This window comes from Brachyistius frenatus, unplaced genomic scaffold (assembly GCF_029030835.1).
Source record: "Brachyistius frenatus isolate BFR_SWC_R1_liver_20210118 unplaced genomic scaffold, ASM2903083v1 Contig_144, whole genome shotgun sequence".
Taxonomy (NCBI): domain Eukaryota; kingdom Metazoa; phylum Chordata; class Actinopteri; family Embiotocidae; genus Brachyistius; species Brachyistius frenatus.
In genome coordinates this window covers 281,192-298,068 of record NW_027210743.1, presented here as the reverse complement: position 1 = coordinate 298,068, position 16,877 = coordinate 281,192, and the positions used below count along the sequence as shown (strand labels likewise).

At 43.4% G+C, this 16,877-nt stretch overlaps 1 protein-coding gene across 3 annotated transcripts; it reads left to right on the top strand.

Moving 5' to 3' along the window:
* The first annotated feature begins 592 nt into the window (after positions 1-592).
* On the top strand, positions 593-16,816 carry s1pr2 (sphingosine-1-phosphate receptor 2). 3 transcript variants are annotated; one of them, XM_069715542.1, is made up of 3 exons: positions 593-1,131; positions 10,524-10,595; positions 13,711-16,816. In XM_069715542.1, exon 3 carries the CDS (start codon positions 13,837-13,839, stop codon positions 14,950-14,952), a length of 1,116 nt encoding a protein of 371 aa, XP_069571643.1. In that variant the 5' UTR covers positions 593-1,131; positions 10,524-10,595; positions 13,711-13,836; the 3' UTR covers positions 14,953-16,816. The 3 variants fall into 3 exon arrangements, with proteins under 3 accessions (XP_069571643.1, XP_069571642.1, XP_069571644.1); XM_069715541.1 differs by lacking the exon at positions 10,524-10,595; XM_069715543.1 differs by lacking the exons at positions 593-1,131; positions 10,524-10,595 and adding an exon at positions 12,385-13,067.
* The last annotated feature ends 61 nt before the right edge of the window (positions 16,817-16,877 follow it).

Below are 16,877 nucleotides of genomic sequence, written 5' to 3'. Positions count from 1 at the left end.
ACATATTGTAGCTCCTTCTTTTTCACAGACACATGACATCATAGCCACTTGGGATGACTTTGACTTTCAACTTAATGACAGTGAAGACATTATTACCTCTTCTGGGGTTGGATCGAGGCTTTTTCATCGGATCCACCACCTGTCTGGTGTAGGCACAGCCCTGATGACTAACAAGTCCTGACTTACCTCCACCTCACCCTCCTTATTACACCTATACCCAGACCTGAGGGACAACAACAAAAACATGAGTCATCAGAAACAGCAAATTAAATAGACTCAACTTGGAAGTCAAAATGTCAAACAGCCTGAAGCAAAACAAATGCTGATATTTGATTAACTTAATTTCACTGTCAAGGAGCTACAGTGGGCTATATATGCATTTGCAGCTGCCACTGCTCTCAGGGGAAACTGGGCCAGGATGAGTTGAAAAGCGTGGACTCCGGCTCATGCTGGGATCTGCTTGGAAAGAGGAAGTGAGGAGGTGGAACATCTGGCTTTCATTTGTGTGTTCCAGAGCGGGGAAAGGGTTCCGAAATCGGCTTAAAGAGTATTTTCCATATTAATTGCTGTCCACAAGTCTACATCGTCTAATATATATCGCCAGTGAAACTTGCGACTCTTTATGGGTATATGACGTTTCCATACACCCCATCCTGTGTGTGTGTGGGTGTTTTTGTGTGTGCGCGCGCAAGCGCGTTTTGGGTGCGCGCCTGACGCTCCAAGCCCCGTGAAGCTGTTGTTCCCAGAGAACAGGAGGACAATCAGACGGGCTGTTGGATTAGAGATACAAAAGAGAAAGTGCAATCTCTTAATTTTTTTTTTTTTTTAATAAAACCGTCAGTTTTGGCTGGCATCACTTCTCGGGGAATCGTTGTGCTTTCGGGTGATTTTTATTCGGTTCCCACGGTTGCGCACAGACCGGTATGGATTTACCACAGACTAGACAAGACACGCCGTCTCGTCCTTCACCAAAGTTTTGATTGTCATCGGCGCTTCTCGACCCGAGGAGCACAAGGCAGCCCTGAACTTTGACGCAGCATTTGTCGAAGCTGGTGACCACATGTGAGGACGCTTGAAGACAAATATTTATCGGAGCATCTTTTCGCTGCTCCATACTGTATCTCTCATGGGGTAAGTAAAAGCACGTTCTCAAAACATTGTTAGTGTAACAGCATGCGCTTCAGCAACCTAACAAAAGATTCGGTGTTACGTGCTTTACTTTAAAAACTCTGCAGTGACTTAACATGAATGAGATAATTTCTCGGGATGAAATAAAGAAAAAAACAACCTCTTCCCGTAAACTCCACGAGGGCACCCTCATGGCATTACCGATTAGTCAAGGGTGCTAATAATGAACGCAAAGTCTCCATTTACGCCAAAACGCTCGTAATGCGCCGCTGACTCACAAACACCTGACGGCTTGCTACATTAAGCAACACTCCACTTCTGCGCTTGTACTTTCCAGAAGCACAAACACTGTTGCAGCCTTGGGACACACTGAATATTTGGAGTCCGTGTGACAGCTGCGTTTGTTAAACACTCTTTAGTTTCAACGAATAACATTGCGTGGTGTTAAATATTGACATGCAGGACTACAGTTGTCGATCATAGAGGGGGCATACAAAGGGGCGGGAGGGCGGCGGCGGGGGAGGGGGGGGGAGGGTGCAGGGGAGATGCAGCCTGCTGCATCATACAGTATGGAGACTATCTTGCTGTTGTTGGAGGCTGAGATGAGCTCCGTGCACCGCAGACGCGCGCAGGGGCCTCACACATTCACACACTCGGTTCCATGGAGCCGTTGCACAGCCTGCTGTGACCCCCCCCCCTCTCGCTCTGACCCCTCTAATGTTGTTGAGGCTTGTTCATCCGTCACTCTAAAGAAGGAATTGTATTGAAAGGATGTATTAATAAGACAAAAGCCCCCATTATCCCCATGTACGGAGTTAATCTCATGGGGTTGGTGATGGGCTCCTCGGAGGAAGCCAGCTCAGAGCTTTAACAAGCAAGGTCTTAGCAGAGCATTGTTGTCAGAGATTTAAAATGAGCAAAACAGAATTTACATTTGAATACAGTTTCATAATAAAGTACAGTTGTATTACAGACAAGTGGATTATTTTCTAAGTTGGCCTCGTATATTTCTTTATCTCCACACTAAGGCCAAACTGAAACAGCACATGTAGTTTCCCTCTGTCCAAAAGAGAGGGATGCACAGGTGTCAGAAGGCCAGTAGGCATCCTGGGAGAATCTTCAAGTCACACTGAGATAAGATGATAAGGTAGAGGAACTCATGTTTATTGCCCAGATAAAAGCCCCTATCCATCATCCTCTATCCTGTGCTCGGTCTGGTTCAGTCTGCACAGTGTGGGGCTCATTAGCAGGCTGTCTGAACCTGCAAAGGCACATGATGATATTATCTCAAGCCCCAGTCGAGGTAATAGGGCGAGAAACCAAACTTTGAAATGCACACGAATGCTACAAAGTCTGTTGGATAAAGACAAGTAAACATCTTACTGTGATAACATCAAGAGAAGGAGGTGAAGAGGAAGCACGGTCAGCAGCATCAGGATAGGAAGTGTTGAAGGCCCTGTCAACTGGTTCAGGGATACTGGTGTTGCGCAAGAGCAGCTTGGTTTGTTTGGGGCATGTATGGCCACTTATGGGCTCGGGTGCTTCTCCCAGCATGGACCTGCAGCAGACAGTGCATGATACAGCCGCCCGTCCATCTGTGTTTGGCCCATGTGACCACATGGCTCATTGCACCTGAACAACACCCGCCACCCCACCGGGCCTTACCGCTGCCAGGCCTCTTCACTTTCCCTCCAGCCATCCCTGGTCCGGGCTCGAGTAGCCGGAGGTCGCTGTGAGCAGCGTCAACTTATTGGCCAGATACTTCATATGCAGGCTAGAAATTAAGCACACACCATGGTGGCTCCTCTGTGGTGAGAAATTAAGCACACATGGTGTGCTTAATTTCTCACCACACATGGTGTGCTTAATTTCTCACCACAGAGGAGCTTTAAAATCTTTTATGTTGAGATTTACTCAGTCCAGCAGCCCATGACATCATGAGTTCAGGATCTGTGTGTGTTTCTGACCCAGCTCACTGTGCTCAGTGGCCCCGTTTTCCTCTACGAGACGACTGTCGTGATTGGACCCTCCTGAATGGGAGACTTCCAAGGATAGCGTGAGAAATGAAGACAAATAGATGAGTAGAATAAATAAATAGATCTATAAATGCATGGACGGATAAATAAATTAGTGGTAATTCAACAGTGGGAACTGGATTTACGAGCCTTTTTTTTTAATGGAACAGGTCACTAGGGGGTTGAAGGCGGGGATGGGTGGTGAGTGGGTGGTGTCGATCCCTCAAGGATGCTCGGGTTTCAGCTCAGGCCTGGGAGCGGTCCGCTAATAGGAAGCAGTGAGAAGGCTTTTTCTTGGGGAGGCTGACTTCTCTTTTGTTGTCTGTGCTCACCACTTTATTCAGGCAGATCAGACAGGTAACAACACTGGAAGATCAGAGGGGCGACCTGCCAGAGGCGCCCTGTCTTTTACCTGGTTAAACGAAACCAGTCAAGGGGTCAATACATACATGCATACATACATACATACATACATACATACTTTTTAAAAAAAAATTTTTTTTAAGAATAGGTACCAGATAACAGGAGACAATGCATGTGTTTATACATTTCTTTGAGGATTTCTCTGTGATGTCAATAGTTGTCTTTGAGCAGCCATCTGGGTTCTAGGGGCTCTGAGTTCTAGCTGGTACTCCCCTTTGCAGCAAAACACTTTCCTTGGGTGTGGCAGCTGGAGCAAAATAAACGCCTTCTGTTCACAAGCTGCCGAAGCGCAAGTCACAACACACAGCTGACAGCATGTAGCTTTCTGATTCACGGCCAAGAGCTGGGAGTGTCTCAGATCTGAGAAATAAATATGGCGTCCTTCGCTTTTTTTTTACCCTTTCTGTAAACACGAGTGAGAATAGGATGTGCTTGCACTTTCTTGGCAGGTAGAGAAATACACATGCACTCTTAGTTGCCCTATCTGTCTCTCCCTTTTCAAAACAAGCTTTCTGGGCTGTAGAAAGCGTGCCGTCAGTGCTGCTCTGATTATTACATAAACATTTACATAAACCAATAGTTTGAGGAGAAAAAAAAAAGTTTCTCTGAGTGTTTTAGGAAGGTGTTTTAACCAATGAAAGAAGCCATTAGCTTTAAAGTCTCCTGTTACATTCCTTTTCCACTTGATGGACTTGGACAAACTATAAGACCCCCCATGACCAGGCGCTGATGCTTGTAGCAGCATGCCAGGATTTCCTTGACGCTTTCTGGTGTGGGAATAAGTCTGTTCTTCTTCTCTCACATTTCAACTTGGACCAGCCCGTGCTCCAAAACGCTGCCAGTTGGAAGTAATGCAGAAAATGGTTTTCAGAACTCTGACTGGCATTTTTCATTGTGCAACGTTGCTATGCAGACAGGAACATTATACGTCTTTCAGAAACAATGACAAGTAGATTGAGCGCAAGGTTTCTAGTTACTGCTGCGGCTTTGGACGGGGATCGGCAGCACTTTGCAACCTCTCTTTCGGTTTACACAGTGATTTATGAACTGAAAAAGAACGACCTCATACCGTCTGTCCTAACGGCGGGCTTAATCAGTGTGGTCATGTAGTGGTTTCTTGATTTCTGGTCATTCTCGGAGCTCACTGCAGTGATTTTGGGGCAGGTACACATAAAGATGCTGTGGTTCTGGAGACCTCCTCCTCTTCTGTCTTATTCCCCGCTGGAAGTCTTTGTTATCCAGTTGGCTTTGTTTGTGCAGCTGGAAAACTCTGTGGGATTACTTCAACACCCCACCTCCTCAGACCTAAAAGTAAGCTGGAGACAGTTTTCTTGGATTTTGAATTGCCCCGTGCAGCCAGTGAGAGCCTGCTGAAGCTATTCACTTTGTTTGGAGCGGAAAGTTAACGAGCTCTCTAGTCATTTCATTTCCTAATGACTGACAGACTTTGAGAATAAGACAAAATAGCCAATTGTGATGGCCCGTTTTTATTAGAAATAGCTATCAAGATTGTTTATCCTGTAAAGTCTTTCCAAGCTTAAAGATGTGATGGACTTACAGCCATGCACAAGCCGGGTCACAATAGAGGCCAGACAGCTCTGTTCGAACAGACAGATTGAGTGGAAGTGGATGCTGTTTACTTAACTGTTGACTGCTGAAGCATGGCCATTTTAGATGAGCCTCGTCCACGTCAAAGTCAAGTAGCCGCCTTGTATCTCTGGAAAAGCTGCACTACAGCCAATCGGACTTGTTTGCTATTTTTGCTAAATATCCCACGGCAAGACTCGACCCGAAACTTTCATAAGGCTCCTTAACCTGCATAAAAAGCCGACTTTATTTACTGTTGAGTATTTTGTTAAAAAAAAAAAAAATGTACTCCTGTAATGTTGCCAGGACATAAAACGGACATTGTATCCCTCCAAAACTGTGTATAAATACCCCGGGGTCTCTTCCATGCACACATTCACAGGTCTTTAAATGCAGATTGTAACTGCACTGCACAAGTATATATTTTTTTAACATACCATGTGTTCAGGCCAGAGACTTCATCAAAAAAATACATTCCACTCCTCAAAGTAAGAAATTCTCAAATTGTATAACATACTGGGGATACAACTGTGGACACAACAAGATCTCCTCTCCAGGCAACCGTGTTTTTCCCCAACAACAGAGCCATGTTTAATGGATCTGTGTTTGCCAGAGGAGTCTGGAGTTGTTTTCCTTTACTGAACCATGTGGAAAGATGGAGGACCTCCATCAATTGATCATCTTATCAGGGTGCACTCAGCAGAAGAAAACAGGGTGGCTTTGTGCTGCTGTGTGTTGACTCATAGGTGTTATTATTTTCCATTGTGCGGTACTTTGCTTTGACATCAACACCTTTTTCTCCTCAGTGTCTTTGATTTTTGTCATCCGGTCCCGTGACTGTCTGCCCTGATGTTCAATGCACTGAAGATCACCGCATCATCAGTGGAGCAAACACGAGTGTCACAGTCACAGCAACGCCACGATACACAAAAACACACATGCATTGATCTATGGTGTCATGTCTCATGTATATTGGCACGCCATGCAACAAATAATCACAAGTTCTCTCACGGCATCCAAACAACTTCCCAATGAAGCAGGAGAACATGAGAAGGGGTGGAGTTCAAGGTCTAGCAACAGAGGAGAATAGGAGCAGGGAGCCAGGACAAAAGATATCTAAAGAGGGCTGAAAACCATTCATTAGTAGAGAGCTCACTGTAAAGACAAGAAGGTGTGGGAGGTGTGAGAGGGGCAGAGTGGCTGAAACTTGAATCAAGCTCAACTCAGCCCTGACACATTAGGTTTGTGATGCAGGCCATGCAGACCTGACCTTACTCCTTTTTTTTTCTTCTTTTTTTTTGGGGCATCACAGCGCAAAGAGAAGTTGCCATTACAAAAATAAAATCCAACAAGCTGGTTCAGAGATAAACTGTCAGCATGCGTGTCCTGTGTCTCAATTAAAGATGCCGTGTGGTTACCACTAACCAGCCTTTATGCACACAAACCTGACAAGTTCTCACTTACATTTTCACGTGTGGTTGACCTCTGTCCCATGTAATGCTCGGATTCTGAGAATAGTCTATTGCTTTTTCAGGCTGCTCAAAGCAGATTGCACCTGCATGCTGTAGTCAAGCCTAAATGTGTCTTGAATAATAGGGATGATAACTTTTATAATATTATTATCAGTGTGGCTTCGTGAAACGTCTGAGTTACTTAGTGCAGAACTGCAGTTTCCTCAATCAAGAGCTGATTGCGCACTATATGTGGTAATGAACTCTTTAATGGGTGGCTATAAAAACATGTCTGCTCCAGATGTGTGCTAAATAAATCCTTCTTGATGTGCATTTAATCACCTCTTTGTGGCCTTGTCTTTTGATCTCAGGTGAAGTTGAAAATATACGAGGCGAGGAAGTGACGACGATGTGGCTCTGCACATCAAGGAGCAGCTTAAAAAGGAAATATGCAAAATAGGACAATCTAAAAAAATATAAAAAAAATAATTTAGAAACATGACTTAAGATGACAGGAATGGTCTGAGGGTGAGTGTATTACAGTAATTGCCTCTCAGGCGCCACCTTTGAGATCCCTCACCCCCCCCCCCCCCCCAGTAGGATAAAGTGGAGCGAAGAGGGGGGTTGGAGTGTGTGTGTGTTTGTGCGTGTGTGTGTGTGTTTATGCGTGTGTGCGTGCGTGCGTGCATTCATGTGTGTGTGTGGTGGGGGGGTGGGGGGTAGTTATGGCTCCTAAGGCTGTATGATGCCCTTCTTAATGCTGCTCTTTGTCTCCAGCACTTCTCACTGCCACCCTAAGAACCCTACAGCACATGAACAGCTGCAATAAATAAAGCATTGCAAAGTTGCAGGGATGAAGTGGCTGCAGAGAGGAACAGAAAATAACACAATTCAGAGAAACATGAAGTAGAAAAGCATTTTGTTCCAGACTGAACTGTCTTGACAGATTGGAAGCCTCAAAAGAGGCTGTACCCAAACTGTCAAACTGTTTGACGAGCGAAAGGGTAATCCCTAATTATATGATGAAACCCTATGTATTGGGGACACCCACTCCCCTAGTATCTAGCAGCTTAGCAGTGGATTTTAATGGGGCATAAGTGTGTTAGCATAGAAGCAGACAAAGAGAGAGGAAGGTTAGCGGTGGAGCTAAAATTGGACTCCGTATGAAAAGACAACAAGGAACCGTTTAATATGTCAGCAAAAAGGAACTTCCTTGTTTTTTGCCTCTCATCTGATGCCATGATGCGAATTTGACACTTAATTCAAATTTGTCGTTCGTGCTTCTGTTTTTTTTACACACAAAAAATAAATGATGTCATGTGATATGTGTATGTTTGCAACAAAGTTTGGCAAGTCAGAGACATTTATTTGCCAAGTTTTTATGTTGAATTTGTTCTTCCCCCAGCTCAGTTCCTCTTTGAGCTAGAAACTGAGATGTTGGAGGCGCTTATCTCATTGCAGTGTGTTCAACTTCTCAATCGTGCAAGCACACACATTCTCTTCTTTTTCGATTGCACTTCCCCTTAAAAAATTTTGTTCACGTAGTTTGTCTCTGATTTTGTAAACTCCTGCTGTTTCAAAACAACACGTCCTGCCAACCTATTTGCCAATATTCCACTCCTCCATCCTTGGCCCACTTTGTCTTGCTTTTGTCTCTTGAGCGTTGAGCTACAGTGTGAGAAACCCCTGCCAGAATGTGTCTCTGGATTTCACTACTTCAATGTCCGGTGTTTAGGAAATATCAGTAAACAGCTGTGGATATTAAATCAAAAAAGATGAGAGAGAACAAAAGTTTCTGCATGTTTAACACTCATGGCTCAAAAGAAAGCTTTGAACTCTCCCTGTAGGGGCATTTAGCCTTTCTAACTTCTAGTGATGGACGGAGTTTTGCGGTGAGGGCATTTCTACTTTGGGTAGAAAGACTTTTACTTTGTAGGAAGTTGAGGTTGTTAATGATTTGGGGCATAGTTTGACCTCAAAAACGTGTGTGTTTTGAATGTTGCCTTCATGTCAGCTTCGCTCATTTATCGTCACTGTTTTTTCTGCAGTGTGGCATGCTGCAGAGATAAAAGCGATGGCTTTAGATAAGCTCAGGCATTCATGATTAAGTAAGAACTGTTGTGGATTTTCTTTTTCACCTTATGGAGGAGATACTGCTGTGTGATTATGTAGTGTCATTTTAAAGACCTGGACAAAGTTCAGTCATGTTACAGTAGCTACATAATCCCACCTCATCCCTGGTATAGTGATACTGAAAACATGAATCATTTTTTTCTGGAAACTGCCAGCGAACAATCAATAGTGCAGCTGTGCTGATGTAAAATATTTTTGCACAGAGGCCGGTGGCTCGGTGATGGATAGATCAACAGAGATGCTGCAGCCACCTGCCAGCAGACACAGTCAATCCCTGTGTTTTCTGGTTGCTGCATGTGGCTGCTCAGTGCAACAAAAAAAAAGGCCTCCCTTGATGGACCCATGTGTGCACTGGCTTGTGTTGGCTCTGAGGAGCTTTGAGCTGTCAGTACAAAGACACAGACGTAATATGTCATTATTGAAGTTCAAGAAACAGAAAAGTTTAGAAAATAACTGCAGCTATTCTTTGAGCTTTCGGTTTTGTCATTTCCTCTGAAATCCTGTTGCAACGGGTGAAACTTTGTGGTGGTAATAGTTGTTTTCTCCTTTCTGTCTGACATGTCAACACTTGACTGGGGAAAGTTTTTGACTACTTTGCTGTGCTTTGCATGTGAAATATTCCTTCTGAGAAGCCTCAGCTCTGCTGTTGAATCTCCACTCTGCAGTCATGTTCACATCTTTTGGTCCAACTTAAATTGAAGAGACAAAAAGAAATACAGATTTCTGCTTTGTCTCCAGGTCAGTTACAGGATGCTGAATGTCAGTGGTAGAGGGTACAAGAAGACTGAGCTCACTACTGAGCTCACTGCAGTTACAGCAAAGCACTCTCACGAATAAGACAAACAGTCACATTTAACGGCAGAAAAACAGAACAGGAAAGAACAAATCACACAAGCAGAAGCATTCTCTGACGGATTACTTGGATGTGGCTGATCATAAAACTAAGGAGAGATTAAGTCTCTATTACAGAAGAAAAGCCCAATGTCTCGTGGAGGACGCGGGAAGCCATTAAATCTCCTTAAAATGGAAAACTTATGAATTACCATTTTCATATTAAAGAAGAAGGACCTCTCTTTTACAGTTTGATAGTACGGCCTTTTTAGAGCACTGTGAAGAGGCACAAGAGGCTGGATTGGTGCTTTGTTGCCATTACAGTGGCTTGAGAGCAGAGAGTGTGAAGGGCAGATGGAGAAAGATGTGCCACAGGATGTGTCGGACCACAAACTGCTCAACAGCTAAATACAGTGGGTGATTCATTTTTGTAAACATATAGTAAACACATCTCAATCCAAACAAGATAAGACACAAATGTAAACTGTCTAAAATCGCAGTTACTCACTGCTCTTATCTAAAATAGCTGGGGGAGATTGTACATGTGAGTGACGGTGTGTGCACAGATGGAAAGGTGGGAATTATTGTTGCGTCAAGGTGCAGGAGTTGTTTTTGTTTGCAGTGCTCTTCCCCAGAGAAAGTGGAGGCAGGTTTAAGTAGAGTGTAACAGGTAGCAGGTGGTGTAATGGGGAGGTGTTGCAGTGGTTTTTCTGGTGAGCAGACACGCTCTGCTAATTGGGGCTTATCAAGTGTTTCTGGGGAAAACACCTGAGGCTTTTGTGCAGCCGTCAGGCCCCGTGATGAAGAGGGGAACTTTGTCTCTTGTTAGGATTAGAAGAGAACAAGAATCAGCTTTCAGCAGCAACCAACAAACTCTTTTTCAATAATCTTTTATATGCACTAAATGCAGCTGTCTGTGGTTCTATTTTCAATAAAAATATGTTTTTGTCTGCAGGTGTGAAAATCATAAACATTTGGTGGAATCCGTGCATGGGAATATGCACCACATCTTTGCATCATTTTTCAGGTGATGAGAAACATAAATAGCCTAGTTTTGACAATGATAATAATCTCATAAGCTCTGTTAAGATCTCCTCTTCTAGGTATCTATTTTTAACTTCCTTTGTGTCTCTTGTTTTTACTCTCCAGTCTGCAGTTGTTTCTTACATCACCTTCACTGATCTTGTTTGAGCATCACTCTGAAATCCAGACAGGATATCACGTTGTCTCTCTGTAACCCTGCTACACCTTCACCTACATCACAGTACACGAAAAGGTTTACATCCTTACATACATACATGCACTACTTTGAAACGACTACAGTGTACTTGCATAATGTTTAAACTATAGTGGAATGATTTTTCCTAACCTAAGTAGTGCAAGTTTGTTGTCCCAAAATGCAACACAAATGTGCATGTTATATTAAGTTACATGGACATATATCCTATAAACTGTAGGCAGTTGCATAGAATGTAAGAGTATGTAATCCTAAGGCACAACATCTAATGCACAAGAAATACATTTAAAACATTTTAACAGAGATGTAACTAAACTTTTCTGCCTCTGGTTGTAACTCAAATTCAATTTGGAAATTGTATTCAAATGAGTCAGTTCATAAAATGCCTTTTAACACTTCTTCAGGAATATTTATATGAAATTAAATTATATCATTATCAAAAAACTTGAACTACTCTGTTGATATACTGTAATTTTGGGGGAGTGCAACGGGGATGCTGCTGTTTCTTTCCCATTGTGTTCGTTTGGGATGGAGTCATTGGTCGCCTTGGTATGACAACATTTTTGACAATGTGTTATTTCTGTTGTGGAAGTGTGACAATGATGTCTGGGTCAAATGCAGGGCACCACTTTGATGATGGGCCAGGAGGTAGGTGATGCATTGCAGGAAGTCTGCACTGCTGTTGACCAATCACCGTGGAAACATCTGAAGAGGGACTGGGCTTGACTGCTGGGAGACGGTGCTGTAGGCAAACCAGCCTGTCAGGTTTCCCACATACAGTGAAATCCCTTGATGACAGATGCCAAAGGCTCTTTGGTGACAGGAGGACCTGGAGCTGTCTACACAACAGATGGAAAGAGAACTGTCCTGAGAAAACCTGGCAGAGCAGAAACAAACCAAAGCAAAATTAGTGCGTTTCTCTCTGAGCAGACTGCAGATTTTAGAGATACAGATGAGGTCTCCTCCATGAAAAAAATGAAAGGCTGCAATAATGTCAGCTAATGTAATGACCGCAGTGCAGCTGGCACATCTGCTCATGCTCAAGCCTCCTATCTGTCTATTAACGGATCTAAAAAAGATGAGGAGGAGACTGATAAAGCAGTTCAATAAGGGAGAGCTGGGCTCTAAATACTTTTCTGCTATGATACAGTCGCAGATGGAAGTGTGCTGTCCCATTATTAAGGCTGAAGGCCAGTGCTACCCACACTGAAGGAGACTATTGTTCTTTGTTCTTGCTTGAGGAAACACTGCTAGTTATTACTGGCAGCCAATAGCAGCTGTGCGCTCAACCTGCCTGCATGCAGCGGAAGGCTTTGCCCAATTAGCTGTGTGTGTGTGTTAAGAAAGATTTCTGTGCATGTGTTGAAACTCTGGTTTAACACATCACATCGATGAGTTTGTGAATGTGTGTGCTGTCTACACAGTGATGTCTCAGATTCCGGCCTTTGTGTGTCCAGATGCCGTTCCACATGCATGCTCTCTGTCTGGCTTTGTCTTGTTCCTTCTGTATCTTTTGGTCTCTCAGGTTTTTGATTCGAAGCCCAGCAGAACAGAGACGAGGTCCTAGCCCAGTTTCCATAATTTTTTATTTTTTTTAATTTTTTTTTTTAGCCAAGAGTTACTGCAGCCGTCCAGGCTAGCAAAGAGGAGCAGTGGAAGCAGCAGTGTTGAATTACCTCGGGATCTGGGCCGGCAGAGGGATCCTGTTACTTTTGACAGGTTTAAGACACCAGCTCCACCTCTAATTAGATTTCCAGATCCTCCAACTTTCCTTTGCTTTCAGTCCCACCGCTGCAGCTCATTTTGTTTTGTTTTTGTTTGTTTATAGGTTTCTCCCTTGAAAAGGGTCATTTCAAACCAGGTTAGAAGTCAACAAGGTTTTTTTTCTTGTGAATTTCTTTCAGTGCATCATCATAAAACTCTACACCTTCTTAGTTCGAAAGTTTCCCACATTGGTTTCCAGTAATTCATTTGATTGAATACACAAAATTTAAATGCAAGACAAGTCTTTTTCTCTAAAAGCTTGTGAAGACCACTCTTCCCCTCCTCTCGGGTATCTATTTGATTTGCTGTTATCTTTTTTTGACCTGGTTGGAAGTGGGTGGTTGGGCAGGTCAGGATGAAGAGGTCTGGCTGATCCACAAACTATGCTGAAGTTTCAAGAGGTAGCTCACTGGAGTGGAATGGTGCGCTCCCCACAACAATGCTGTGTGTTGACAGCAGAGTGCTCGGACGGGGTTAGTGGAATGTCCCCTTCAGACTGTGAGTCTTTTGTCTAAGCAGCAGCACTCACACAGCCTCACAGAGCATTTATTCTTTTACCTGAAGATGATATCTACCCATGCAGGTTCACCATCCAAAAAGGGAGGACCTTTGCGTGTTATTATTTCTGTGAGCAAATTAAAAAAATATATTCCCCAGATTAATTTCTTTGATAATATACAAAGCCCTTGTCAAGCGAACAGGAATACTACTTTCCATTCCTTTTAGAAAGCAACAAACTGAAAGTTTCCTTCAGGATGTAACAAACAGACACAGCGAGTGCAGCATGTTCACTATGTGGCCTTTCATTTGTGTCGTGATTGCTGGTCTTTCGATATAAATGCAAACTCTTTATTTGAACCTGAGGCTTTTATTTTGAAGCTCTGGTTTATTGCTGTTTCTTCTTACATTTGACATTGGATGATTACAGTAGAGTCATATTCAAGTAAATTAATAAAATATTTAGCTTCCAGTATTGAAACAGGTCGTTGCCAGGATACTTTGTTTTGCTTTAGGCTTTTACTTTGGCGAGTACATTGCTTTGCTAAAAATGTATGTTTGCTTTGTCACAGTTGATTTCATTAATGCATCAACATTTCTTTTGTCAGTAATCCGGTCCTTCTCTGTGTCTTTGTGTCTGCAGGTGACCCACATAGAGCTCCTGAGACGTGACTGTGGGACAGGCAGTCTCCCTCCCACCCCGCATCCTGTCCTTTCCTTAGAAGCAGCAATTATTGGCATGGACACTCTTCACAACTCCACTGTGTGAATGAATCTTTGCCGTAAAGCCGCTGTGCTCTGCCACCCTGTCACCATGAAGAGCAAGTATTCCCAGTACTACAATCGGAGTCTGATCCACTCCTACTATGCCTTTGCTAAGAACATGACCACCCAGGAGTTGGATAAACACATTGAGAATAAAAAACATCTCACCACCCTCAACATTGCCATCGTGGTCCTCTGCACCATCATCATCCTCGAGAATCTGCTGGTCCTGATCGCCGTCTGCCGCAACAAGAAGTTCCACTCTGCCATGTTTTTCTTCATCGGCAACCTGGCATTCTCGGACCTGCTGGCAGGCTCGGCCTACATAGCCAACATTTTTCTGTCGGGGTCAAGGACCTTTGAACTGGTGCCTGTGCAGTGGTTCATCAGGGAAGGCACAGTGTTTATCGCTCTGGCAGCTTCAGTCTTCAGCTTGTTGGCGATAGCTATAGAGCGCTATATTGCTATCACCAAAGTCAAGGTGTACGGCTCCACCAAAACATGCCGCATGTTTCTCCTGATAGGAGCCTGCTGGGTCACCTCCATCCTGCTCGGAGGACTCCCCATCATCGGCTGGAACTGTATCTACAACCTCCGTGAATGCTCGGCAGTACTGCCGCTCTACTCTAAGAAGTACATCCTCTTTGTTGTCACCATTTTCAGCCTCATACTACTCTCTATTGTCATCCTCTATGTGAGGATCTATTTGATTGTACGCTCCAGCCACCAGGAAGCGACCAACTCACAAGCCTATTCCCTTTTGAAAACAGTCACAATAGTGCTGGGAGTCTTCATCATGTGCTGGCTACCAGCTTTTATCATTCTACTTCTCGATACATCCTGCAGGATACAGTTCTGCCCTATCCTCTCCAAAGCAGACATCTTTTTTGGCTTCGCCACTCTGAACTCAGCGCTTAACCCAGTGATTTACACACTGCGCAGCAAGGACATGAGAAAGGAGTTCCTGCGTGTGCTGTGCTGCTGGGGGGTGCTACATAGCGGGCGGGCGTCTGACCGCTGTCTGGTCCCTCTAAAGAGCTCCAGCTCTCTGGAACACTGCAGCCACAAACATGAACACCAGTCCACTCCCATCATGCAAGACTGTACCACGTGTGTCTGATACAGTGCAAACACATCAGACAGCTTGTATGTATGTATGTATGTATGTATGTATGTATGTATGTATGTATGTAAGAGAGAGCCTTCATGCACATGAGATCAAGAGGAAAGGCTGTGATGAGATGGACAGGTGTTAAACGAAAAGCAAGCACACCCTGAGACTGAGATGTCTGGTGAGACACTCTACAATGCAAACTCTTTTTCCCCGATTACAATCAGATTTGTGTGAATTCACAATCAGCATTCGATGTATTTATCTATGCAGCGTGTGTAAAAACACAATGTTTCAAGGGGGAACCGGTTTAGTAGGCAAGAACGTTCATTAATGTGAAAAAAGCTTTTTCATGGGTACTTTTATTAAATAAATATACAGCAAGCAATTTTCATGTATATGCCTATCATCTTTGTTTTTCTTTCTAAACATGTAAGTGTAACATGTGTAAGCCAAAAATAGAAACATAACGTGTATAATATCATAGTTATGGTGAGTTGTTTTGGGCCTTTCAAGAACTGTGTCAATGCAAAGGTTGCAACGTTGCACTTTGTAGATTACTGTAGAGATTGTTGTTGTTAAGGTTTAACCACATGACTTCCCCTCATTGTTATATGTAGACATGAGGCCTAAAGATTCATCATTCGTGCTTTACAGAGCCAGAGGCTGCGATTAACTTCAATGAGCACTCCACTTCACAGAAGACAAATTACTAAGCGGTCCCTCAACAAAACCAGGGCTATATATTCCCCATATAACCTTGCTTAAACCATTTGATAAACTACAACAAACTTACATAACCTGCTTACATTTAATGCATGAAAGTCTAACTCATTTGTAAGCGCTAACGTGTATGATATATTCCAGCTCCAACTTCCATCACTAACACCCCTTCCCTCATTCATCCTCATAATCTGTCCCTCTTGCTTTTACTGTTGTCTTTTGTATCTTAACAGTTTCCATCGAGGAAGGCCTAATCAGAAAGCACATTTCCTAAAGTGTGTTGGCACTGATGATTTTTAATCATGACAGCTGTCCAGCAGCTTTGACTAATGGGGCCGAGGTCCTGCCAGTGTTGTAGCAACGTAGCAGCAATGTGCTGTCTCTGTTTGTGCCTTCCTCCCGAGGGAAAAAAAAAAGGCTGAATGTATGTATGAAGTGTTTGGGGCATGTGCTCCATTGTTGACAGTATTATTGATCATCGTTTTTTGAATTACCAAGTCATTGACAAGCAGAGAGTGGTATGAACAGGGTAGCCCACTCTCATTGTGAAGTCTTAAATAGCACCATGAACAAGAATTGGTTGTGAACATCCTGCTTTAATTTGCTAGCCATATGCCTTGCGCAACTGAAGATGTAAACACATCTCATCTTTCCAAAGACCACTCGGCCTCCTCTACAAAACGGGAGAGGATCTGGTTTCAAATGCACAGGAGGGATCTGCCCTCCTGGGAGGTCTGCTTTATCCTCATTCTCTGACATCCTACAACACACAACTTCCTCCAGCCGTAGGAAGTCCTGTTTTCATTGTCCGGTTCCTGTTGTTCAGGGTTACGTTAACCTTCTTCCTGTAGACACACAATTAAAACTCTTCTCTCTGACAGTGTTCTTAATATTGACTTTTTATGTTTAGATGGCCAAGTAGAAATGGTGAAAAGCACTTTGGCAGCTTCAGTGATGTTTGCTTTCCCCCAGTTTTTTTTTTGAGGTGGAGAGGTGTTTTATTCTGTGTACCTATGACTTCATTGTATGTCTGACTATGATTTTTTTTTTTAATGCTAAATATATGAAAAACTGTGTATGTTTGTAAGTATGTATGTATGTATCTTTGTACAGTATGTATGATTTTGTGTTGAATGAAATGTCTCGTGTGCAATAGCCTTGTGTGTCCAGTAGCACGCTGCCTATGTTAAATTGGTACAATCTGAAACACT

What these genes read in the sequence shown, in the direction of transcription:
- s1pr2 (XM_069715541.1), top strand. Translation starts at nt 13,837, where the DNA reads ATGAATCTTTGCCGTAAAGCCGCTGTGCTCTGCCACCCTGTCACCATG.